Raw genomic sequence first — 26,933 nt, 5'->3', positions numbered from 1 at the left:
GCTCACAAAACCCCAAGCAACGTGAAAAAAATCAATCCAATTACATCTATTGCTGTTGAGTTGATTCCGTAGGTGTGGATAATTTTGAAATTGTGCGTTTCTTTTTCATGAATGTAAATATTCCATATAAAAAAAAGTATTACCTGATTTAATGATGCAGTGTTTTCCAAGCAATTTGTTAGTAGTACAATAGAGGTCATCAGTGCAGAGACACTCTTTAAATAGGAAATTGGTTTTCACTAAAGACTGGATACTCAGGTTACAGTTCAATGAATCCTTCATCTTGCAAGGGGTACCTGGATTTTACAATCAAACACATAATACTCCATATATTATTCAAAATATAATTTTGAGTTCCCCTCCCCAAAGGGTTTTTAACATATTGACCTGAAGCCTACAAGAAAGCCTACAAGAAAGACGAGTTAATATGAATATTATTCAAATTTACATACCAAAGGTGAAAAAAATTGAAGATTTTTACCAACTTTTGCAGCCTGAAATTGATCAAACATGCAATCAAGGTGCACTGATATTTACAGATGATTGGAATGTGAAAGTTGGAAACAAAGAAGTGCTGGTGGTTGGAAAATATGGCTTTAGTGATAGAAATGATAATTTTGCAAAACCAATGGCTTATTCATTGCAAAGACCTTTTCCAACAACATAAACAGTGACTATACACATGGACCTCACTGGATGAAATACATAGGAATCAAATCGACTACAACTGTGGAAAGAGACAATGGAGAAGCTCAATACCATTAGTCAGAACAAGGCCAGGGGCCGGAAGCGAAACAGAAAATCAATTGCTTATATGCAAGTTAAAGTTGAAGCTGAAGAAAATTAGAACAAGTCCACGAGAGCCAAAGTGTGACCTTGATTATATCCCACCTGAATTTAGAGACCATCTCATGAATAGATTTGATGTATCAAACAGTAATGACTGAAGACCAGACAAGTTGTGGAATGGCACTGAGGACATCATACATGAAGAAAAAAAGTCATTAAAAAGACAGGAAAGAAAGAAAAGACCAAAATGGATGTCAGAGGAGACTCTAAAACTTGTCTTGAACATAAAGTAGCTAAAGCAAATGGAAGAAGTGATGAAGTAAAAGAGCTAAACAGAAGATTTCAAAGGGTAGCTTGAGAAGGCAAAAAATGTGCAAAGAACTAGAGTTAGAAAACCAAAAGCATTCTCAGCGTTTCTCAAGCTGAAAGAAATGAAGGAAAAATTCAAGCCTGGAGTTGCGATACTGAAGGGATTCTATGGTGGTGCAGGGGTTAAGAGCTCTGTTGCTAACCAAAAGTTTGGCAGTTTGAATCCGCCATCTGATCCTTGGAAAGCCTATGGGTAACTTCTACTCCATCCTATAGGGTCACTATGAGTCAGAATCAACTGGATAGCAAAGGGCATGGACAAAATATTGAAAGTCACAGGAAGCATCAAAAGAAGTTGGCAAGAAAACACAGAGTCACTGTACCAAAAAGGATTGGTCAACATTCAACCATTTCAGGAAGTAGCATATGATCAAGAATTGATGATACTGAAGGAAGAAGTCCAAGCCACACTGAAGGTATTGGCAAACAACAAGCTCCAGGAATTGACTGAATACCAATTGAGATGCTTCAACAAATTGTTGCAACACTGGAAGCTTTCACTTATCTATGCCAATAAATTTGGAAGGCAGCTACCTGGCCAACCAACTGGAAGAGATCAATATTTGTGCCCATTCCAAAGAAAAGTGATCAAACAGAATGCAGAAATTATCAAAAAATATCATTAATATCACATGGAAGTAAAATTTTGGGGAAGATCATTCAAAAACAGTTGGCAGCAGTACATCAACAGGAAACTGCTAGAAATTCAAACCAGGTTCCAAAAAGGAGGTGGAGTGAAGGATATCATGGCTGATCTCAGATGGATTTGGGCTGAAAGCAGAGAATGGCAGAAAGATGTTTACCTGTGTTTTATTGACTATGCAAAAGCATTTGACTGTATGGATCATAACAAATTATGGATAACATTGTGAAAAATGGGAATTCCAGGACACTTAGTTTTGCTCATGAGGAACCAGTAAATGGACGAAAAAGCAGTTGTTGGAACAGAACAAGGGTATACTACATGGCTAAAAATCAGGAAAGATGGGCATCAGGGTTATATTCTTTCACTGTATGTATTCAATCTCTATGCTGAACAAATAATCTGAGAATCTGAACTTTATGAAGAAGAACGTGGCATCAGGATTGGAGGAAGACTCATTAATAACCTGCAATATGCAGAGAACATAACCTTGCCTGCAGAAAGCAAAAAGGGCTTGAAGCACTTACTGATGAAGATTAAAGGCTATAGCTTTCAGTATGGATTATACCTCAACATAAAGAAAAGAAAAATCCTCACAACTGGACCAATAAGCAACATCATGATAAATGGAGAAAATATTGAAATTGTCAAGAAAATTAAACGACATAGTGCATTGAACAAATATGCTGCAAAAACCTCTTTAAAGTGTTCAAAAGGAAAGATGTCACTTTGAGGGCTAAGGTGTGCCTGACCCAAGCCATGGTACTTTCAATCTCCTCATATGCACATGAAAACTGGACAATGAATATGGAAGACTAAAGAAGAATTGATTCATTTGAATTACAGCATTAGCAAAGAATATTGAATATATCATGGATTGCCAGAAGAATGAATAAATTTGTCTTGGAGGTACAGCCAGAATACTCCTTAGAAGCGAGGATGGTGATACTTCATCTCAAATACTTTGGACATGTTATCAGGAGGGATCAGTCCCTGGAGAAGGACATCATGCTTGGTAAAGTAGAGGGGCAGCAAAAGAGAGGAAGACCCTCAATGGATTGACACAGCGACCGCAATAACGGGCTCAAACACAATAATGGGCTGTGAAGATGGTGCAAAACTGGGCAGTGTTTCATTCAGTTGTGCATAGGCTGGCTATAAGTTGGAACCAACTAGAGGGCACCTAACAATAACAACAACAACCTGAGTAATTCATTAGTATATGGAGATTATGTGGAGTTGCCTCAGGATGTCAATATAAGTGACTTTTTAGGCATAACGTCTATTTCTGTTTATTGTGCTTTCTAAAATAGATTGACTGTTTATACGTTTTAGAATACGTTTTTTTCACCTAGAATGTGAATTTTGTTTATCTTTAGTCATTGTCAAGTCTACCCTTATACAAGGTGACGAGAATATTCTTGTAGTTTTCTCCATTTTGTCTGCCTAGTTATTTTATTAACTATTTTGTCTTTACCTGTACACATAATTCCAAATTATATAAGAGATATGCAAGTAGCTCTAAATTTATCATGAGAGACAAAGTGGTCCTGGCCTTAGACTGCATTCAATAAATACTTATTGAATAAATAAGAGTCTTTCATAATCATGGATATTTCATTTTCTCCTCTCATTTAAAAAGCCATATTCATCTACCGAAAATTTTTCTTTTATTCATTTTTGTGGAGAAAACTATTTGAATTTCTTTCCTTTGTGTATCTGAGGATATTTCAATTTCAGCTTCATGCATGGGGTAATTATGCAAATATTTAATGCAATTCACTGCAAATTTTCTCTTTGTATACTGAAATAGGTAACTAGATTATAATTTATGACATATTAAATGCGATATTTTAAAAGCACATTTTTAAGTTGCCTTGTAAAATGTAGCAAAGAGCTTCAGCACCAAAACAAATAACAGTTTTTTAAAAATCATTAGCCTCTGTCCTCATCCTAAAATTATTCTGTTACTTTGAGCAAATTATGCCTCTGAAATTCTTTTTTCAGAACAATAATATGAATGTTGGGTTAGATAGCCATAACTTTTCTTAGAGTACGAATATTCCATGTACCCCCTCAAAGTCAGAGAAAAGAATGAGCGCTCTCTGCCTCCCTCCGCATCCTATCTAGTCTCTTGGGGTCAGGTTGTTGGGAAGGCGCTCTTCTGGAGAAGACTGCGAACACAGGCATTGCTACTCTTGTGTAGGTTGCTGTTTCTTAATCCAGCACACTCTACCACATTCCTTTTGGAAGGTGAAAGAAGCATGGGTAGATGGGCAAAAGTCATGAACAGAACAGCATTTACTCTTCATGAAACGGATGAAGAAGCAGGGTCAAGGAAGAATGCATTTTTGTTTTCCCTTTTGGAATCCCCATACTGCATATTCCAGATTTTCATAACATTATAATGCTCATAGTACAAAATCATTAAATGTATTATATGTAGAATACTATCTTTTAAAGAGTCTTTGAAATAACAGTATTAGGGCAATATACCATTATATAACCAATTTATCAAAGGAGCCCTGGCGGTACAATGGTTAAGTGCTTGGCTGCTAAACAAGATGTTGGCACTTCAAACCCACCCAGCAGCTCTGCAGGAAAAAGACCTGGCGATCTGCTTCTGTAAAGATTATAGCCAAGAAAACCCTATGGAGAAATTCTGCTCTGTCACACAGGGTTGCTGTGAGACAGAATCAACTCAATGGCACCCAACAACAGCAATCTACCATTATCTTCTTTTAGTGAATAAAGTTTTATGACTCTGCTGTCATTCAGTTTTTAATCAACTACTTGCTATATTCAGGGCCTTTTTTTTTTTCCTTTTTCAAGAAATAAATCTCTAATCTTTATATTCTCTACCCCTTAAACCTCCCTTCAAATGCTTGCAATGTAAAGCACATTAAAAATAAACATATATTTGAACTCGTACTTGCATAATTGAAAGGAAAAATAGTGTATATGCTACAAGAACATAAAATGTATTTTATACACAAATAAGCAAATAATGCCTTTGATCATGATAGATGTTTTTTATTTTCTGATTGACATATTAACAATAAAACTACACACTGTCATGTTTCTGAGAAGTATGCATGTAATTGTGGCATTGTATATGGTGAGATAAATAATGAAATAATCTCATTTGTCAGATGTATAAACATAAAGCTGTCCTCAGTGTCAATATAACAGAAATCTCAAGTAATTAAAAATGCCTTTTGTAACTAAATTCACTAATACACATTTGAAAGCAAACTGAGTTAATATCAAGTTTGAAAGCAGTATTTAGAGCTAGACTAACTTAGTTCCTAGGACAATGAAATAAAATATCAAACCTATTTTTATCTATGTAAAAAGAAGTCATTTGAGTGTTTGTAAACAACACGTTTTACCTGAAACATTGCAGGCATCTTCTATTGCTGTCCATACATGTTTACATCCATTTGTATCACTTAGGCATTGCTCTCTTAAATGCATGCAATCAATAGTTTGAGAAGTAGATTCATTTGCCAAGCATAGCCCCATAGCTTAAAAAGCAACAACAACAAGTGTTCAATATTACAGTTTGGCAGCCAGTTATCCCAAATCTAAGTTATTAATAGCAAAAAGAAGAACTGTGGAAAATAAAGTGCAAAAAGAAAAAAAAAATCATTAGAACGTAGGCATGAATCATGACCTCTCCTCTAACTCTAGGTCTGTATTTGTCTTGTTTAAGATTCTCAAATAAAGAGTTTACATTTGCCGTCTCTACTCACTGCTCATTTATGCCTCAATTTATTACGTATTTTTATCACCACAGCTCCATTGAAACTGCTCTCAAAAACGTCCCTAATAACCTCTATAACAACTTTAATAGTTTTAAGATTTTATGTCACCATGGGGAATTTTATTGATTTTTGTCCTTGAAACTCTCCCTTCCTTAAGCAACTCTCTTTTCTATTTCTCTTAATTCTTATCTACTTGATACTCCAAAAACAAAAATTAATCAGCTGCTTTTGAGTCAATGCCAGCTTATAGACACCTCGTGTGTTTCCGAGTCCAACTGTACTCCGTAAGGTTTTCAATGGCTATAATCTTTTGGAAGCAGGTCATTAGCCCTTTCTTCTGAGAAGCCTCTGAACCACCAACGTTTCAATTAGTGGCAGAGCACTTAGTCATTTCCACCACTCAGGGACTCCTTATCTACTTGATGCTTTCTGGCTACTGTTAGAGTCCTATGATGAGGACAATGCTAAGAGATTTTATAGTCTAGATCTTCTTTTTTTCCCCTTAAAGTATATTTTTAGTTTAGATTTTATCTGTATGTTTCTCTCATTCCCATTTTACACATCCTTTGTGGATAATTCCATGCACTCTGATGGGTTTAACTACCATCTGTAGTCTGATCATTCTTAAATGTATAATTCAATTCCAATATTTTCTATTACTGAAGTCATATATAGCTAACTGTTATGTCCACCTGAATGTTCCAGACACATTTCCAGACTATACATTCTTTTAACATTGTCCTTATCATCATCAGTCCCTGCTGAACCACCCAAATTCATCAGCAATTCCACAATTCACCTAGGTGCACAAACTAAAAACCTGAGGTTCATGATAGACTCCCTTTTCATCTCAACTTCACTCTCCCATATCTATTCTTATACAGTTCACCAACTCTCACTTATCAAAATAGTTAGGTTCTAAATTTTTTTTTTAAAGACCAAGTTGTTATGCAAAATTGGTGTTATGTGAAAATGGAGGATGATTACATCAAATCACAAAATGAAGGGTGACTGCATCATTACATAGCTGCCAAATTACAAATTACATAGTTACATAACTGCAAAACTGCATCATTACATAACTGCCAAATTACATCATTACGTAACTGCCAAACCACTGAGAATCATGGCCCAGCCATGCTGACATATAACCTTAACCATTGAAGCCAGCACCTCAGTGTTCGTTATTGCCAGACATATGTCATTAATGCACAAAATAGATAGTAGATTTTTTTACAGTTGTCATAAATGTGAAATGTTGGATAATAAGATAGTCAATAAGTGAGGAGAAGGAGTATTTGATTAATTCAGTTGATCAGTTTGCCTCCAGTTTCCTCTTATTCAGATAGGTTCTTTATATCCCCTGATCTACCTCATGTGGCATTCTCCACCATTGCTCTGCTTATATCCTTTGGATGGCTCCTCATAACATGGCTCTCATATTCCTTACCATGTGCACTCTGGAAGACCTTAAGCATGTATACTTTCCCAAATGCTCCGTGCTGTCTTATACTTCTGAGCATTTATTCACTGCTCTCTAGTTAGGGCTCATGTTTTTTTTTCCTCTGGAATAACCTTCCATTTATCCTTTGAGACTCAACACAGTCATTATCTATTTTAAGGAAAATTTCTTTGAACTCCAGCCCCCTTTCCCCACACCAAATTTGAACTTAACACCCCTCATTTGTTTCTCTAGAACCTTGAGCATAGCCCACCTATTGGGTTTGCTGCTTTGTGGTATACTGTGTGTTTATATGCTTGTCTCCACCACTGGGTTCTAAGGTTTTACTGAGTAGGCATTGTGTGTTACTCTAATCGCCCAAACACAAGGATGCATTATAGATATTAAATAATATGGGTTGGCTTGCATTAAACTGAATAGTGGATTTTAGATTATAGATAACTAACTGGCAATGTTTAATGAAAATAATATCTTCCAGATATTTACAAGTTATCTTGGGTGGAGGAAAAATGTTCCAGCACTAATTAGGAAAATAGAAATGCTGCTTTAGTATGTTCTACAAGTTACTCAAATTGACTCTGAAAGTATGCAAACTGAGACTAGCTTAATTAAATCATAGAAAAACATGGAAATCATAATTGATTTGAGACAATACAGATTAACTATAATCAAGAGACCTCAAATTATATCTTGATCAGAGCCAGACTGATTGAATTTGAGAAAAAAAATGAGAACATTAATTATGAATCACTTGTGATGATATGGAGTTATAGGCTTCAAGTAAGGCTTTGAAACCTTTTCTTATCTCTTACCGCTTTTGAAATCCTTTCTTCCAAAGAGAATGCAAAACAACTTATTGGACCATATGTACTACTTGGTGGCCACTCTGCATTTGGAGATTAGGCCCATGAATGTGGCTCTGTCTCATTTTTCTTGTTAAGGGCTGAGTGGAAATTGATGTATCAACTTTCTATTTTTCGATGTGTTCAAGGACAACCTCTTCTATTCGACTTGCTGAGATTCTAGGTTGGGAAGCCTAGACAAAGAGAACAAGAGCCCCTTTTATGCTGGCCCAAGGTTACTTGGCTGAATCTAGCTTTTCAAAGATGTGAGGTCCGGATTTAATATCATAAACTCAAATTTTGTTTGAGAGCAGGGAACTGGCATTTTAATTGCCATTAATTATTATACCTTGTTGTCATGGATTGAATTGTGTCCCCCAAAAATGCGTGTTGTAAATCCTACCCCTATACCTGTGGATGCCATCCCACTAGAGATTAGGGTTTTCTTTGCTATGTTAATGAGACTATACAACTGTAGGATGTGTCTTAAATGAATCACTTTTAGATACAAAAAGAGCAGATTAGGCATAGAAGCAAGGAAGCACAGATGGGAGAAGACAGATGCCATACAACATGAAGACCATCAAGGTACTGAGAAATAGAAGCTGAAAAGAGACAAGGACCTTCCCCCAGAGAAGACAGAGAAAGAAAGCCTTCCCCTAGAGCCAGTGCCCTGAATTTGAACTGCTAGCCTCCTAAACTGTGAGAAAATAAATTTCCGTTTGTTAAAGATACCCACGTGTGATATTTCTGTTACAGTAGCACTAAAAAATTAAAACACTTGTTTTGAAGCTCCTTAAAAGAGCTTAGAGGTAATGTTCTCCTAGACATAGCATTAAAACCTAACTGATACGTCACTGCAATTATCATTTATGAATTTTACATATTATCCTTCCCAAACCTATTCTACCTCAATTTTCCAGTTTCACTTTTGATTGAAAAATTTACTTGGTTGCGTATTTTACTTATTTTTCACACATTCCACTCAGCTGAAAATCACAATAAGAAAACTATCTCAATGATTTGTCCCACAGGAACCAAACATAAAACTTGAACTTGCCAAAATCTGCCTTATCCATTCCTGACTATGATTTTTGGCCCGTTATTTAATCCAGAATGTTTCAAGGATTCCCTTGAAAAACAGATCCTATTTCAAAATAATAAGATGGAGTATGCTGTACACTGTATCACCCTCGTAAAGATGTATAATGCTCATTAAAAAAAATGTATAATGCTCATTAAAAAAAAAATGCTCATTAGCAGGTTAAATACTCCCAGGTTTTTAAATGTCACTGTTTCTCACGTTTCATTGGTCACAAAACTCTTTTCTACCTCGACACCTGTTTAGATGATGTTGAACAAGTATTCTGAAGAATGCACTGTGGAGAGTATTAGCTAAACTTATTAAATAGTACTGTTTTAATCTTAACAATTTGAGAAATGATGTCCCTTCTTCATCCAATCTGGTGTCAAAGTTAAATTAGAAGTGAAAGATCAAAACAGGAGGCTACTGCCTTTTCAACTGAGGCCATAAGGAAGCTGCAATATATTTGGTGTGTTATGTCATATCGTTACCTAATCTATAAAAATCAAAGTCTCCTAGATTTCTCTTTATAATAAAATATAGAAATAAAAAATATGACTAGAAATAAATACAAGGAACACAATTTTGGAACACTGAAGAACTATTATTTAAACCAAAAGAAAACTGAGACTATATAAAAGGTCTTTCCTTCTTGACTTGCTTTTCTTTGACTTGATTTATGTTTACTCTATTTTTATATTCAGCATAATTTAAAATAAACTGCTTTGTTTTCTCACCCACAATTACGCCTTTACTCGTCAATATTTACAAATTTAGAGTATCTAGAAAATACATTACCCTTATTTGTAATTAGTACATTATTAACAGTCAGCTACCACAGCAAAGGTCCCCTTTCCAGAACTCAATATATAGATTCTACCAAATGCTGAAGAAGATATAAAAGCTTCTCTAATAACAGATCTAGCAAAGTATCTCTCCATAGATTCTACTTGCCGTGCAAGGGAATGCTTTTTTTCACCACCATTTTACACTATATTCATAGTACTTAGTTCAAGAGGGATAAGCCCACGCGTCTTTACTAGATCATGAAAATTGCTTGAAATATGAAGCATCTGATATACCGTTAAATTGTTTTCCTCTACTAAAGGACTCCTAGTTAGTAAACACCAATGCTTTAAAGTTAGGGGAACTGAGTGGTTTAAATTAACCTGTTTTACTTTAAAAAGATTTAAATTAATTTATTAGATTCCAAAGCAAAATAAGGAATAATAGGAAATTTTTCATCTTATAACTTGTAAATAAATACTGAAAGTTTTTATTTCTGAGAGACTCTAGCCCATATGTGAATTCCACAAATCTGAATAAATCATTGAATTACTTTGTACAGTATAACAGAAACACCCTGAGTGATTATTGCTTTTTCCCTAGAGTTAGAAATAAGTGAGTAAAAGCAAGTTAACATTTTTAAATGGTAGTAAACCATGTTAGAGTATAAATTTGAAATTGGTATTACATACTCTAAATCCCTGTTAGCCTAATCAATAGTAAGTTAGATGGAATAGTGTTTAGTTTACAAATAATTACCTTTATTATGAATTGAGATAAGCCAGAAGTACAGTTTACTCACCTAAGAAAATGAGGACTATCATGTTGGACAACTTGAGACTGTTCTCCTGGAAGAAAAGCAGGTCTTTGTACTCCAACCACCTTCCCAGCAGTATCTACGCAGAATAGACCTTCAGCTTCTCTTCTGGCTTCCTAAAAGTATTACCGATTCAAGCCAGCTTTCTATGTCACCATTTCCTCTCTGAGCTGTGAACTTTCCTAATTATATCCAAATTCAATTACTTTCTTCTGTGTGTGCTGATCTCAGATATTACATTTTCAAGAAAGCCCAGAAGCCAAATACTAAGGGAAGTGATATATGCTCTGAAAATTTTGTTTTGTTTTCCAACCAAATACTTAGCTGTATAAAATCCTCCCAAATATAACCCAAGGTTTATCTAGAGACTTGAGCATGCTCAGCTTCCACATCTTTAATTAATCTCATTGAGGCAGTTCATGTCGTTTGAGGACGTGGAAAAGGAAAATGTAATAGAAATTCAGGTTCCACTAGAATCCAGTTGATGTGTCTCGTCTTCCCAAACAAGGAAAATTTTGTTGCATGTGCCACAAATCCCGGTATGCTTATACACTGTGTTACTTTGGTTACAATTCCTCAAGCCCTCCAAATACAACTACAGTGTAAAAAAAAAAACTTCATTCACTGATACAGAAGTTCTCTATTACGCTGCAAAGGTACTCATTCACTTCTATGTTCATTGCCTTACAGCTACCTACTTTCCTCCTAGCTTCAGCGAGGGGTGTTATGTATCTTAACATGTGTTCCTTTGATTCCGCTCTTCCTCCCAAGAGCGTATAGCACATGATCTGCCTTTGAGTGTTATGAGGTTTCCATTTTTAAATCACCCTGATATCTTTCTGTAATGAATGCCAAAACCAAAAAAAGGAAAAAAAACCACTGCGATAGGGTCAATTCCAAATCATAGTGACCCTATGTGGTAGAGTAGAACAGCCCCACTGAGTTTCCAAGGAGCGGCTCGTGGATTCAAACTGCCCGTCCTTTTTAGGTAGTCATCAAGCTCTTAACCATTGTGACATCAGGCCCTCAGTGAATGCTACTGTTACCCGCTGCTGGCCAGTCGATTCCTACTCATAGCAACCCTATAGGATAGAGTAGAACTGCCCCAAAGAGTTTCCAAGGAGTACCTGGTACATTCCAACTGCCAACCCTTTGGTTAGCAGCCATAGCACTTAACCACTACATCACCAGGGTATGTAAAATGTTGCTTGGGCAAGATATTAAGATAAGATAGGTGTGGATAACTGACAACCTGGAGATGGGAAAGGGGAGTTGTGTGTGCACAGTACAACATAAGAGTTTTTTTTTTTTTTTTTAATTTCATATTGTTCACGTTTATTTTACACTAGAAGTTATAATACATTTTGCTTTCTGGATGCATAATAGAAAAATCACACACTCTAGAGTCCAACAAACATAAATTCTAACCCTGCTTTTCTCTAGGGATATAGGTAAATGATTTAACATCTGAAGTCTTACTCATGCTTCTGTAAAACGGGTGGATGATATCCATGGATTCTATAAACATTAAGGGTATGTAAAGAGTTTATCACAGAGATTGACATAGAAGTTACATCGATAGGTGGTAATTATGATATAACAGAAGAATTATACAGCTTCATAAAATTAATCAGTTATTTCCTTTTAAAAGCATTGAATCACTTCCTCACCTTTCATTGTGCCACTGTTCCCTTCTCCTACGGGCCCCTTCTCAGAATAAAATTTTAAAGGTATAAAGTAAAAAAAAAAAAAAAATTACAAAGGAAAGTAATTATACTGAAATATGATTTTCAAAATATTTAAAAGAACAAATGAGTGATAACGTAGTTTATGTGCTTCCTTATTAAGGGATTAAATATCAAAATCTAAATGGGTCTAATAATACTGTAATTTCAGTGTAATGATGACAAAAGAACCTAATTAGAAGTATCTGACAAATGCAATGCCATATAAAATATCTGTAATTACTATTGGTGAGAAAGCACAGAAGAGCTAAGTGTCAATTGAATTTTAGTAAATATAGAACACAATTATGCCCAAGTAAATTCACAGACAGCCCAGATTTATAAACCTTAATCTAATGTCTATGAAAGCAATATTTTCAACTCAATTATCTATTCAAATGGTGGCAGCTACTGAATTAGAACATTATAAAAAAGTGCAATAATCAATTTCCAGAGAAAACCATTAATTTCAGTATTTTCCAGTGATATGTGTGTGATTTTAAGACGTGTCCTATGTTTCAAAAATATATTATAAAATAAATGAAATGGAAGAAAGTGCTGTCATTACAATTGGGGTGGGAAGCCTAGAGCTGTACTCACTGGGCTTTGACATGACCATCCACAGCTGCCATGGAGGCAACCAAAGCCTTAAGAATTTCCTTTAAAAATTCATTGCTATCACTTAGGTAAAAACATTTTTATTTTTTCAAATAAAGAAATAATTTCCCTGATAGTTAAAGGAAAACCACTAGATTTCACATGTGGTTAATGGGTAAAACTAGGATTTCCATTCAACAAACATTTACTAAGATTACTACATCTAAGGCTCTGTGCAAAAGCAAAAGTGAGGCATGGCCGCTAGTCTCATGGGTCGGATAAACTGGGGTGCAGAAGAAACTAGACATAAAAAAGGAAGAAAACATTGTTGAAAAAATAAAAACATAGTAAATCTGTAGGGGTGGGAGGAAATATGTTGCTTTTGAGTCTATTCCGACTCTTAGCAATGCTATAGGACAGAGTAGACCTGGCTCATAGGGTTTCCTAGGCTGTAAATCTTCACGGAAGCCAACTGCCACATCTTTCTCCAGTGGAGCAGCTGGTGGGTTCAAACTGCTGACCTTTGGTTAGCAGCCGGGCACTTTAACTACTGTGCCACCAGGACTCCTTTAATTAGTAAAAATTTTGTGTTTAAGGCCATTTTGACTTGTCCACAAACACCCTTGCTTTGCGCTTCTATTTCTCTGCTTGAAACTTGTTAGATGCTCATGTCTGGAGGAGAGAAAGGTTGATCACCCTTTCTGGAATCACGCTAAAATTTATACCTCTGGATGAATGTATTATTGTATGCATTATTAATAAAACCAAAAACACAAACTAATTGCCATAGGGCTTTCAAGGCTCTGACCTTTCAGAAGCAGATCACCAGGTCTTTCTTCTGAGGTGTCTCTGGGTGGGTTCGAACTACCAAATTTTCAATTAGTAATCAAGTGCTCAACAGCTTGTGCCATCCATGGACTGTGTTATTTTTTTTTTAATTAATTTTTATTAAGCTTCAAGTGAACATTTACCATTCCAATCAGTCTGTCACATGTAGGTTTACATACATCTTTCTCCCTTCTCCCACTTGCTCTCCCCCTATTGAGTCAGCCCTTTCAGTCTCTCGTTTCGTGCCAATTTTGCCATCTTCCCTCTCTCTCTATCTTCCCATCCCCCCTCCAGTCAAGAGTTGCCAACACACTCTCCGGTGTCCACCTGATTTAATTGGCTCACTCTTCATCAGCATCTCTCTCCCCCCCGCTGACCAGTCCTTTTCATGCCTGATTAGTTGTCTTCGGGGATGGTTCCTGTCCTGTGCCAACAGAAGTTCTGGGGAGCATTGTCTCTGGGATTCCTCTAGTTGCATTCATATCATTAGGTATGGTCTTTTTATGAGAATTTGGGGTCTGTATCCCATTGGCCTCCTGCTCCCTCAGGAGTTGTCTGTTGTGCTCCCTAGCAGGGCAGACATCGATTGTGGCCGGGCACCAACTAGTTCTTCTGGTCTCAGGGTAATGTAGGTCTCTGGTTCATGTGGCCCTTTCTGTCTCTTGGGTTCTTAGTTGTCGTGTGGCCTTGGTGTTCTTTCTTTGCCTTTGGTCCAGGTGGGTTGAGACCAATTGATGTATCTTAGATGGCCGCTTGTTGGCATTTAGGACCCCAGGCGCCACAATTCAAAGTGGGATGCAGAATGTTTTCATAATAGAATTATTTTGCCCGTTGACTTAGAAGTCTCCTCTAACCACGTTCCCCAGAACCCGGCCCCTGCTCCGCCGACCTTTGAACCTTTCATTTTATCCCGGAAACCTCTTTGCTTTTAGTCCAGTCCAATTAGGCTGACCTTCCTTGTATTGTGTGTTGTCTTTCCCTTCATCCAAAGCAGTTCTTATCTACTGATTGATCTATAAAAAACCCTCTCCCTCCCTCCCTCCCTCCCCCCTTTGTAACCACAAAAGTATGTGTTCTTCTCCGTTTTTTCTATTTCTCAAGATCTTATAATAGTGGTCTTATACAATATTTGTCCTTTTGCCTCTGACTCATTTCGCTCAGCATAATGTGTTCCAGGTTCCTCCATGTTATGAAATGTTTCAGAGATTCGTCACTGTTCTTTATCGATGCGTAGTATTCCATTGTGTGAATATACCACAATTTATTTACCCATTCATCCGTTGACGGACACCTTGGTTGCTTCCAGCTTTTTGCTATTGTAAACAGAGCTGCAATAAACATGGGTGTGCATATGTCTGTTTGTGTGAAGGCTCTTGTATCTCTAGGGTATATTCCGAGGAGTGGGATTTCTGGGTTGTATGGTAGTTCTATTTCTAACTGTTTAAGGTAACGCCAGATGGATTTCCAAAGCGGTTGTACCATTTTACATTCCCACCAGCAGTGTATGAGAGTTCCAATCTCTCCGCAGCCTCTCCAACATTTATTATTTTGTGTTTTTTGGATTAATGCCAGCCTTGTTGGAGTGAGATGGAATCTCATCGTAGTTTTAATTTGCATTTCTCTAATGGCTAATGATTGGGAGCATTTTCTTATGTATCTGTTAGCTGCCTGAATATCTTCTTTAGTGAAGTGCGTGTTCATATCCTTTGCGCACTTCTTGACTGGGTTGTTTGTCTTTTTGTGGTTGAGTTTTGACAGAATCATGTAGATTTTAGAGATCAGGCGCTGGTCTGAGATGTCATAGCTGAATATTCTTTCCCAGTCTGTAGGTGGTCTTTTTACTCTTTTGGTGAAGTCTTTAGATGAGCATAGGTGTTTGATTTCTAGGAGCCCCCAGTTATCTGGTTTCTCTTCATCATTTTTGGTAATGTTTTGTATTCTGTTTATGCCCTGTATTAGGGCTCCTAGGGTTGTCCCTATTTTTTCTTCCATGATCTTTATCGTTTTAGTCTTTATGTTTAGGTCTTTGATCCATTTGGAGTTAGTTTTTGTGCATGGTGTGAGGTATGGGTCCTGTTTCATTCTTTTGCAAATGGATATCCAGTTATGCCAGCACCATTTGTTAAAAAGACTATCATTTCCCCAATTGACTGACACTGGTCCTTTGTCAAATATCAGCTGCTCATACATGGATGGATTTATATCTGGGTTCTCAATTCTGTTCCATTGGTCTATGTGCCTGTTGTTGTACCAGTACCAGGCTGTTTTGACTACTGTAGCTGTATAATAGGTTCTGAAATCAGGTAGAGTGAGGCCTCCCACTTTCTTCTTCTTTTTCAGTAATGCTTTGCTTATCCGGGGTTTTTTTCCCTTCCATATGAAATTAGTGATTTGTTTCTCTATCCCCTTAAAATATGACATTGGTATTTGGATTGGAAGTGCGTTATATGTATAGATGGCTTTTGGTAGGATAGACATTTTTACTATGTTAAGTCTTCCTATCCATGAGCAGGGTATGTTCTTCCACTTAAGTATGTCCTTTTGAATTTCTTGTAGCAGAGTTTTATAGTTTTCTTTGTATAGGTCTTTTACATCCTTGGTAAGATTTATTCCTAAGTATTTTATCTTCTTGGGGGCTACTGTGAATGGTATTGATTTGGTTATTTCCTCTTCGGTGTTCTTTTTGTTGATGTAGAGGAATCCAAGTGATTTTTGTATGTTTATTTTATAACCTGAGACTCTGCCAAACTCTTCTATTAGTTTCAGTAGTTTTCTGGAGGATTCCTTAGGGTTTTCCATGTATACATACGATCATGTCATCTGCAAATAGTGATAGCTTTACTTCCTCCTTGCCAATCTGGATACCCTTTATTTCTTTGTCTAGCCTAATTGCCCTGGCTAGGACTTCAAGTACGATGTTGAATAAGAGTGGTCATAAAGGGCATCCTTGTCTGGTTCCCGTTCTCAGGGGAAATGCTTTCAGGTTCTCTCCATTTAGAGTGATATTGGCTGTTGGCTTTGCGTAGATGCCCTTTATTATGTTGAGGAATTTTCCTTCAATTCCTATTTTGGTAAGAGTTTTTATCATAAATGGGTGTTGAACTTTGTCAAATGCCTTTTCTGCATCTATTGATAAGATCATGTGGTTTTTATCCTTTGTTTTATTTATGTGATGGATTACATTAATGGTTTTTCTGATATTAAACCAGCCTTGCATACCTGGTATAAATCCCACTTGATCAGGGTGAATTATTTTTTTGATGTGTTGTTGGATTCTATTGGCTAGAATTTTGTTGAGGATTTTTGCATCTATGTTCATGAGGGATATAGGTCTATAATTTTCTTTTTTTGTAATGTCTTTACCTGGTTTTGGTATCAGGGAGATGGTAGCTTCCTAGAATGAGTTGGGTAGTATTCCGTCTTGTTCTATGCTTTGAAATACCTTCAGTAGTAGTGGTGTTAAGTCTTCTCTGAAGGTTTGGTAGACCTCTGCAGTGAAGCCGTCTGGGCCAGGACTTTTTTTTGTTGGAAGTTTTTTGATTACCGTTTCAATCTCTTTTTTTGTTATGGGTCTATTTAGTTGTTCTACTTCTGAATGTGTTAGTTTAGGTAGGTAGTGTTTTTCCAAGAATTTATCCATTTCTTCTAGGTTTTCAAATTTGTTAGAGTACAATTTTTCATAGTAATCTGAAATGATTCTTTTAATTTCATTTGGCTCTGTTGTGATGTGGTCCTTCTCGTTTCTTACTCGGGTTATTTGTTTCCTTTCCTGTATTTCTTTAGTCAGTCTAGCCAATGGTTTATCAATTTTGTTAATTTTTTCAAAGAACCAGCTTTTGGCTTTGTTAATTCTTTCAATTGTTTTTCTGTTCTCTAATTCATTTAGTTCAGCTCTAATTTTTATTATTTGTTTTCTTCTGGTGCCTGATGGGTTCTTTTGTTGCTCACTTTCTATTTGTTCAAGTTGTCGGGCCAGTTCTCTGATTTTGGCTCTTTCTTCTTTTTGTATGTGTGCATTTATCGATATAAATTGGCCTCTGAGCACTGCTTTTGCTGTGTCCCAGAGGTTTTGATAGGAAGTATTTTCATTCTCGTTGCTTTCTAAGAATTTCCTTATTCCCTCCTTGATGTCTTCTATAACCCAGTCTTTTTTCAGGAGGGTATTGTTCATTTTCCAAGTATTTGATTTCTTTTCCCTAGTTTTTCTGTTATTGATTTCTAGCTTCATTGCCTTGTGGTCTGAGAAGATGCTTTGTAATATTTCGATGTTTTGGATTCTACCAAGATTTGTTTTGTGACCTAATATGCGGTCTATTCTAGAGAACGTTCCATGTGCACTAGAAAAAAAAGTATATTTTGCAGCAGTTGGGTGGAGAGTTCTGTATAAGTCTATGAGGTCAAGTTGGTTGATTGTTGTAAGTAGGTCTTCCGTGTCTCTATTGAGCTTCTTACTGGATGTCCTGTCCTTCTCCGAAAGTGGTGTGTTGAAGTCCCCTACTATAAATGTGGAGGTGTCTCTCTCGCTTTTCAATTCTGTTAAAATTTGATTTATGTATCTTGCAGCCCTGTCATTGGGTGCGTAAATATTTAATATGGTTATATCTTCCTGCTCAATTGTCCCTTTTATCATTATATAGTGTCCTTCTTTATCCTTTGTGGCGGATTTAAGTCTAAAGTCTATTTTGTCAGAAATTAATATTGCTACTCCTCTTCTTTTTTGCTTATTATTTGCTTGATATATTTTTTTCCATCCTTTGAGTTTTAGTTTGTTTGTGTCTCTAAGTCTAAGGTGTGTCTCTTGTAGGCAGCGTATAGATGGATCGTGTTTCTTTATCCAGTCTGTGACTCTCTGTCTCTTTACTGGTGCATTTAGTCCATTTACATTCAGCGTAATTATAGATAAATAAGTTTTTAGTGCTGTCATTTTGATGCCTTTTCATGTGTGTTGTTGGCCTTTTCATATTTCCACATACTTTTTTTGTGCTGAGACGTTTTTCTTAGTAGATTGTGAGATCCTCATTTTCATAATGTTTAACTTTATGTTTGTTGAGTCGTTACGTTTTTCTTGAGTTATGGAATTGATATTCCTTTTTGTGGTTACCTTTTTATTTACCCCTATTTTTCTAAGTAAAAACCTACCTTGTATCCTTCTATATCGCCTTGTATCACTCTCCATCTGGCAGTTCAATGCCTCCTATATTTAGTCCCTCTTTTTGATTGTTGTGATCGTTTATCTATTGATTTCCATGATTTCCTGTTGTGTGTATTATTTTGTTTATTTATTGATTTTTTAGAATTAATCGTACTTTGTTTTTGTGCTTTCCCTATATGAGTTGCGTTGATATCAGGACGTTCTGTTCTGTGAACTTGTATTGTGCTGGTACCTGATATTATTGGTCATCAGGCCGAACAATCTCCTTAAGCATTTCTTGCAGTCTTGGCTTAGTTTTTGCAAATTCTCTAAACTTGTGTTTATCTGTAAATACCTTAATTTCTCCTTCATATTTCAGAGAGAGTTTTGCTGGATATATGATCCTTGGTTGGCAGTTTTTCTCCTTCAGTGCTCTGTATACGTCGTCCCATTCCCTTCTTGCCTGCATGGTTTCCGCTGAGTAGTCTGAACTTATTCTTATTGATTCTCCCTTGAAGGAAACCTTTCTTTTCTCCCTGGCTGCTTTTAAAGTTTTCTGTTTGTCTTTGGTTTTGGCAAGTTTGATGATAATATGTCTTGGTGTTTTTCTTTTTGGATCAATCTTAAATGGGGTTCGATGAGCATCTTGAATAGATATCCTTTCATCTTTCATGATGTCAGGGAAGTTTTGTGTCAGGAGTTCTTCAACTATTTTCTCTGTGTTTTCTGTCCCCCCTCCCTGTTCTGGGACTCCAATCACTCGCAAGTTATCCTTCTTGATAGAGTCCCACATGATTCTTAGGGTTTCTTAATTTTTTTTAATTCTTTTATCTGATTTTTTTTCAGCTATGTTGGAGTTGATTCCCTGATCCTCCAGAAGTCCCAGTCTACATTCTGATTGCTCGAGTCTCCTCCTCTGACTCTCTATTGCGTTGTCTAATTCTGTAATTTTATTGTTAATCTTTTGGATTTCTACATGTTGTCTCTCTATGGATTCTTGCAACTTATTAATTTTTCCACTATGTTCTTGAATAACTTTTTTGAGTTCTTCAACAGTTTTATCAGTGTGTTCCTTGGCTTTTTCTGCAGTTATCCTAATTTCATTTGTGATATCTTTAAGCATTCTGTAAATTAGTTTTTATATTCTGTATCTGATAACTCCAGGATTGTATCTTCATTTGGGAAAGATTTTGATTCTTTTGTTTGGGTGGTTGGAGAAGCTGTCATGGTCTGTTTCTTTATGTGGTTTGATATGGACTGCTGTCTCCGAGCCATCACTGGGAAACTAGATTTTCCAGGTAATCAGCTAAAAAAAAAATGCAGTCAGATCCCTATCTGAATTCTCCTTCTGGCTCAGGATATTCGGATGTTAATGGAGCCACCTGGGGAGGGTGGGGGAGGGATCTGAGAGCTAGGCGTGTAGCACCACAAAATATAGAGCTGATCCCCGCGTTCATGCTCCGCCCCCATCCTCCAGAATCCTGGCAGGACGGCTCCCCGGCTGGGACGCTACTCTCCCCGCTCCAAGATCTGTCACTTCCTCCCGGGGATTTCTCCCTCCAGTGCGCTGCACCGCTCACGCGAACTGGGTGGGCTTGGCCCTCCCGGACAGCTGGGCCCGCCCCCTGGGTCTATTCAGGGAAATGCACTCACACCCCGCCCACTCTCGCCAAGATCCCAGCGGGACGGCTCCCCGGCTGGGACGCTGCTCTCCCCGCTCCAAGACCTGTCACTTCCTCCCGGGAATTTCTCCCTCCGGTGCGCTGCACCGCTCGCGCGAACTGGGTGGGCGTGGCCCTCACGAACATCTGGGCGCCCCCCCCCAGGGTCGCTTTAGGGAAATATAGCTGATCCCCACGCTCGCGTCTCACCCGCCTCCAGCCAAACTCCTGGCAGGATGGCTCCCCGGTTGGGACGCTGCTCTCCCCACTCCAAGATCAGTCACTGCCTCCCGGGTGTTTCTCCCACCGGCCGCGCCGCTATGCCGCCTGCGCCAACCAGCTGGACTCCCTCCCGGGATGGGTTCGGGGGGGGGGTAGGGCTGGGCCCCTTGTCTGTGCCGTCTGCCTCCCTGGGCTCTGCCCCAGCCTGGGCTCCGAAAGTCACCTGCCTGGTACGCTGGCTCTTAGTTCTGAAAACGATCGCTGTCTGCCCATATTTGTTCGTTCTCCGTCTCTAAGTCTGTGTTTGTTGTTCAGCGTTCATAGATTGTTATGTATGTGATCGATTCACTTGTTTTTCCGAGTCTTTGTTGCTAGAGGGATCCTTGGTAGCGTCCACCTAGTCCGCCATCTTGGCCCCGCCTCCCATGGACTGTGTTATTAATGGCAGTGTATTATTATTCTCTTTCCTTTGAAAATGCCCATTTTTTCTATTCTGAAACTTGTATATGTTTTACCTAATCCTTGGAATTTAGAATTTTCAGTAGGAATCTGTATAGGTATTCAATCAGTTCTGTTAGTTTCTTGCCATTTCAATCTTCAAGTCCAATTATTTCTTTAGGTTAATGAGAAAACCTTTCCAAAGCCCCAAACACATACAGTTAAAGAAGATCGGACAATAAGAAGTAAGGGTTTTACTGAATTTGTGAGATCTAATTAAGCAGATATGGACTTAAAGGTAATTTTTGAATAAGAAAATTATTTTCAGAACAAACTCTGAGGCAGGAGAAAACATAATGTGAGCTCATGATAGCAGAGATAGAACAAAGAAACTGATGTAATTAATGACTGGGCACCTTCTAGTAGGAGGTGTAATGGGAACACAATGCAGAACAGAGCTGACTCTGCAGCTCTGACCACCTAACTCCATGAGGTGTTTCCATTTTGCTTGAACCATTTTTCATTTCAATGTTATAGGAGAGCCGGCTCTCTGTTTTATGAAAGCTGGCATGATCTTCATCAGGATAAACCAAACCTGTTGCCGTCGAGTCAATTCCAACCCATAGTGACCCTATAGGACAGAGTAGATCTGCCTCATAGGGTTTTCAAGGAGCAGCTGGTCGATTCACACTGCCAAAATTTTGGTTAGCAGCCGAGCTCTTAACCACTGTGCCACCAGGGCTCCTCATCAGGACAAGAATGTAAGAATTTTTTGAAATAAGTAATTCCTAGTAATGAGTGAAGGTGTTCCTGCTGGAGCAAACAGTTGAATACTTGGCTGCTAACTGAAAGGTTGGTGGTCAAACCAACCCAGCCATTCCATGGGAGAAAGGTCTGGAGATCTGCTTCTGTAAAGATTACAGTCAAGAAAACCTTATGGGACAGTTCTACTCTGTCACATGGGGGTCACTATAAATCGAAATTGACTCAACAGCACTCAACAACAATAGTAACAACAGTGATGAATGAAATAATTATGATCTTACTTTCCCCTGGGTAAGAAGTAAATCCAGGATGGGATAAAAAAAAAAAAAAAAAGTAAAGAACATGATGGTTTCTTTAGGTTTAGTGATGGAAATTATAGTGGGAACAAAAATGTGAGAGAAAAGGATGGACATGCAGTGGTTGGCTTGGAGTAGATTATTATACTTTATATTTCGATCGAGGATTTATTTCCTAGGAGGTAATAAGGTACAACGTGTAGCCTGTGAGAGTGGTTCAGTGAAGGACAGTAGAAATCAAAGTCATTTACCTCAGGGAGGCCAAGGAAGTAGGAAGCTGGATTGTGAAATGACTTGAAATAACCCGAAGGCTGGAGAGTATAACTTCAAGCCAGGTGTGTGAGGGAGGGGTAGAGAGGCAAAGTGACTCACAAGGTCAACAACAGAGAGAAGTCAATGATAGTAAAGCCCCTCAAAAGTGGTCAGGTTTCTATTTACGAATAGAAGAGCAGTCTCCTGGGCATAAAACTGGTGAGCAAAGAGCATGTTGGTTCTACATCACAATTTGATGACGGTTGTTGTTTTTAGGTGCCATCAAGTCAGTTCCGACTCATGGTAGCCTTACGTATAACAGAATGAAATGTTGCCTGGTCCTGTGCCATCCTCATAACATTTCTACGTTTGTGTCCATTTTTATAGCCATTGTGTCATTCCATCTCATTGAAGATCTTCCTCTTTTTTGCTAATCCTCTACTTTACCAAGCATGACATCTTTCTTCAGGTATTGCTCCTTCCTGATAATATGCCCAAAGTGAATGAGACAAAGTCTTGCCATCCTCGCTCCTAAGGAACGTTCTGGCTGAACTTCTTCCAAGACAGATTCATTCATTCTTTTGGCAGTCCATGGTATATTTAATAGTCTTCACCAGGACCACTATTCAAATACATCAATTCTTCTTCGGGCATTCTTTTTCATCATTCAGCTTTCACATGCATATAAGGCACGGCATGGGTCAGACACACCTTAGTCATCAAAGTGACATCTTTGCTTTTTAAAACTTGAAAGAGGTCTTCTGCAGCAGATTTCCCCAATGCAATAAGTCATTTGATTTCTTGACTGCTGCTTCTATGGGTGTTGATTGTGGATCCAAGTAAAATGAAGTTCTTGACAGCTTCAATATTTTCTCCATTTATCATGATCTTGCTTATTGGTCTAGTTGTGAAGATTTGTATTTTCTTTATGTTGACGTATAATTCATACTGGAGGCTGTAGTCTTTGATCTCATCAGTAAGTGATTCAAGCCCTTCTCATTTTCATCAAGCAAGGTTGAATCATCTGCATATTGCTGGTTGTTAATGAGTCCCCCTTCAATCCTGATGCCGCATTCTTCTTCACATACTCCGTCTTTTCGGATTATTTTCTCAGCATACAGATTGAATAAGTATGGTCAAAGGACACACATTTTCCAATTTTAAATCATGCAGTATTCTGTTATTTTGTCTGAATGACTGCCTCTTTGTCTATGTATAGGTTTCACATGAGCACAATGAAGTGTTCTGGAATTTCCATTCTTCACAATGTTATCCACAATTTATGACCCACACAGTCAAATGCCTTTACATAGTCAATAAAACACAGGTAAACATCTTTCTGGTATTTTCTGCTTTCAGCCAAGATCCATCTGACATCAGCAATGATATCCCTTGTTCCACATTGATGGTGGTTAAAGAATGGGAACTGGTGTTGTCAAAGTAAAGTTTAATTTTGGTCAAAAAAAAAAAAAAAGGTATGTGCTGGGTATACTCTGAGAATATACACCAATTAGTTCACAGTGGAAAAGGAGTTCAAGAAGGCTCAGTGAGAATAATTGGGAGAAAATGGAGTAAAAAGTTGAGTTGGGGGAAAATTGCTATATAATTATTATTTATTAATTAATTCAAGAGGTAGTCATCCAAGTGTCTTCCATGTCCCAGGAACTATTCTCAGCATCAGCAACAGAGCAGTAAGCAAGACAGAGATTGTTGTTGAGGGCATTCTTGTGGACTATTGTAGAATATTGAAGGATATAGGCAATTAAAAAAAATAATAATAATAGAAATAAAAAATATTGTTTTTTTTTTTAGGCAATTAACAGACTTTTCCTTTATACTTATCCCAAATTGCTACAGCCCTATGAGTTATGAAGTGACTCCACACATGTCAAGGTGCCTAATTTTGGAATAAGGTAATATAAGTGCCAGAACTAACTAAAGTTCTTAGTTGGTATTAGATCCACGGCCAATATCTCCAGATTGCAGAGAATTCTGCACAGCATAACGCAAATGGAGCTGTGATATGGTGTAAAAGGAAACTGGTGCTCATACTCTGGTGAATTCAGGATCAGTCATAGTTAAAACCAAAAAAGGGAAGTGGAAAAATATTTATGATGTTTGGATCATTAAAATGATTTTTTTAGAAAACAAAGCAAACTCATCATGTGATTAGCCAGATACATGCTAAAATATCTGAAACTCTCATAAGGCAATGTGGCCAGCATCCCTGTGTTTTGTGACCTAAAAGAGAAATGAGGAAGACAAAGAGTATGGCAGTCCTGCTCATGTGGCCTCGTATATTGTATATCATCTCTCTAGATGACCTCAGAAGAAAATGTAAGTCATTCTTAGAGAAGGGGAGGGTCAAGATGAGCAAGAATAAAAACTCGGGACATAAAGACTAGCCCAAGTAGCAAAACAATTCTGAAAGAAACATTTTTAAAAGGCCAAGAAAAAAATTAAAAATGCTGAAGAAAAAAAAAATTTTTTAAATAAAAGATTGGTAAATATGTTAGAAACAAAGATGTAAATGATGAGCCAATCAGAATCAATAGTGAACATTTATTAGAGAAAGATGATGCAAAAAGGAACTCATACAACAGCTAATATAGTGGAAAAATTAGCCATTTATAATTTGGAATTTCTCATTATAAATCCGAAAAACAATCGCAGTTGGCATAAGTCTTCCTATGGATTGAGTACAACACTAAGCAAAAGCATATGGTCCTGTGTTGGACAGCATGTTTTTATGACTTTATGTCTAAATGGTTCCAAATTGTAAGACAAGCTCAATGATGGCCAGTGGAGCAAGGCTGGCTAGGTAAGGTCTAGGATGAATTGTTTTACAATACATTTTCTGTATTGGTGAACTTCAAGAGGGTAGAGGATGGTCAGAAAGTGGGAGTTAGCACATCTGCAAATTTTAATTTTTCAGACATACCAGGGAGGTACTACCCTTCAGAAAATAATTCAAAACAAAACTAACTAAATAAATAAATAAATAACACAAAACTCTCAATAGGACACATTAAATAAGATACATGAAGGGTAAAAAATCAAAACCCACTAAAGAAAAAGTATTGTACAAATTCACATCAAAATAAGGTTTTCTTTGTAAAATAGAAATTGGACTTGAGCATATCGATATTATAACTAGTCTAAAAGGTTGTAGGAAATGAAAAAATAGGAGCAAGGCAGAGAGGTTATTGGAGGTGTCTTATATAACTAATTGAGGCTAAGCCAATATAAGTTTCTAAACAGTGTTTTCCATACCCAAATGCACAGCTGAATTATTGGGAGAGTTTAAAAATACAGACTAAAATTCGAATCTCCTGAAGCTAATCTTAATGAAGTCTTCATATCTACATGTCTCATATCAAAATTGTTTTGGCCATTTACCCAAGGCAGTAAAAGAAGAGTAAGCATGTTACTATTAGAAAATGCTTTCAGGTGCAAGTTTCAAAAAGAAGAAGAAGAAAGAGAGAGTGAAAGAAAATATGAGAGAAAATAAGTAAAGGTCTTGTAAGAACAGTAGAATTATGGAACCTGTGTATTTGTAGAACAGTGAGGAGAACTAACCACTAGGGTAAATAATACAATTGAAGAGTGAACCAGGTGAATCTTTGAAAATCTGAGATTATTAAAATCATATGAAAATAAGTATCATTTGAGGATATATTCTCTAACTGATGAAACTTTGAATGTTGCACATATATATGCATATATATGTACGTATATGTGTATGTGTGTTGTTGTTGTTTGTTGCCATCTAGTAGGCTCCATCTCATGGTGACCCCATATACAACAGAACAAAATATTGCCCCGTCCTCCGCCATCTCCACAGTCACTGGTAAGCTCAAGTCCATTGTTGCAGCTACTGTGTATTTTGAATTTCTTTCAACCTAGTGGGCTCATCTTCCAGCACTATATAGGACAATATTCTATTGTGATTCATAGGGTTTTCAATGGTTAATTTTTGGAACCAGATCTTCAGGCCTTTCTTCCTAGTCTGTCTCAGTCTGGAAACTCCGCTGAAACCTGTGGACATAGGTGACCCTATTAATATTTGAAATACTGGTTGCATAGCTTCTAGCATCACAGCAAAACAGGTGGTGTACGTGCGTATGTATGTGTAATTCACATTGCATATATATAAAATGGAAATGAGTTGAGTTAATATCCTTAGAGATTTCTAGTCAGAAGAAACTGAACGTTGTTACCAGCTTCTACACTTAAGAGTTTGTGCAAAAGAAGTTTAGAGACTTATTCTCTAATCTTTAAGGTTAAAATTTTTCATTAATAACATGGAGATGGTAATGCCTAGCATAGTTATTGTGAGACCTAAGTGAGGGAGACATGAAATGCTCCTAGGAGAATGCTTGGCACATTTAAGTCATCAATATATGCTAGCTATTATAGTGAATATGTGACTAATATTTTAATTTTTTTAATTGAATAAT

The 26,933-nt window shown here is 37.3% G+C and overlaps 1 protein-coding gene across 1 annotated transcript in view; it reads right to left on the bottom strand.

Annotated features, from left to right (window-relative positions):
- GFRAL (GDNF family receptor alpha like) overlaps positions 1–10,566 on the bottom strand; it is a 68,314-nt gene extending 57,748 nt beyond the window's left edge. Inside the window, 3 exon segments of the mRNA XM_003404130.2 lie at positions 144–302; positions 5,194–5,328; positions 10,545–10,566. Of these exon segments, the coding sequence (XP_003404178.1) occupies positions 144–302; positions 5,194–5,328; positions 10,545–10,566 (316 nt within the window).
- Between the last annotated feature and the right edge of the window lie 16,367 nt (positions 10,567–26,933).

Source organism: Loxodonta africana, chromosome 1 (genome assembly GCF_030014295.1).
Source record: "Loxodonta africana isolate mLoxAfr1 chromosome 1, mLoxAfr1.hap2, whole genome shotgun sequence".
NCBI lineage: Eukaryota > Metazoa > Chordata > Mammalia > Proboscidea > Elephantidae > Loxodonta > Loxodonta africana.
The sequence above is the reverse complement of the archived record's forward strand: the minus strand, read 5'-3'. Positions and strand labels throughout refer to the sequence as shown.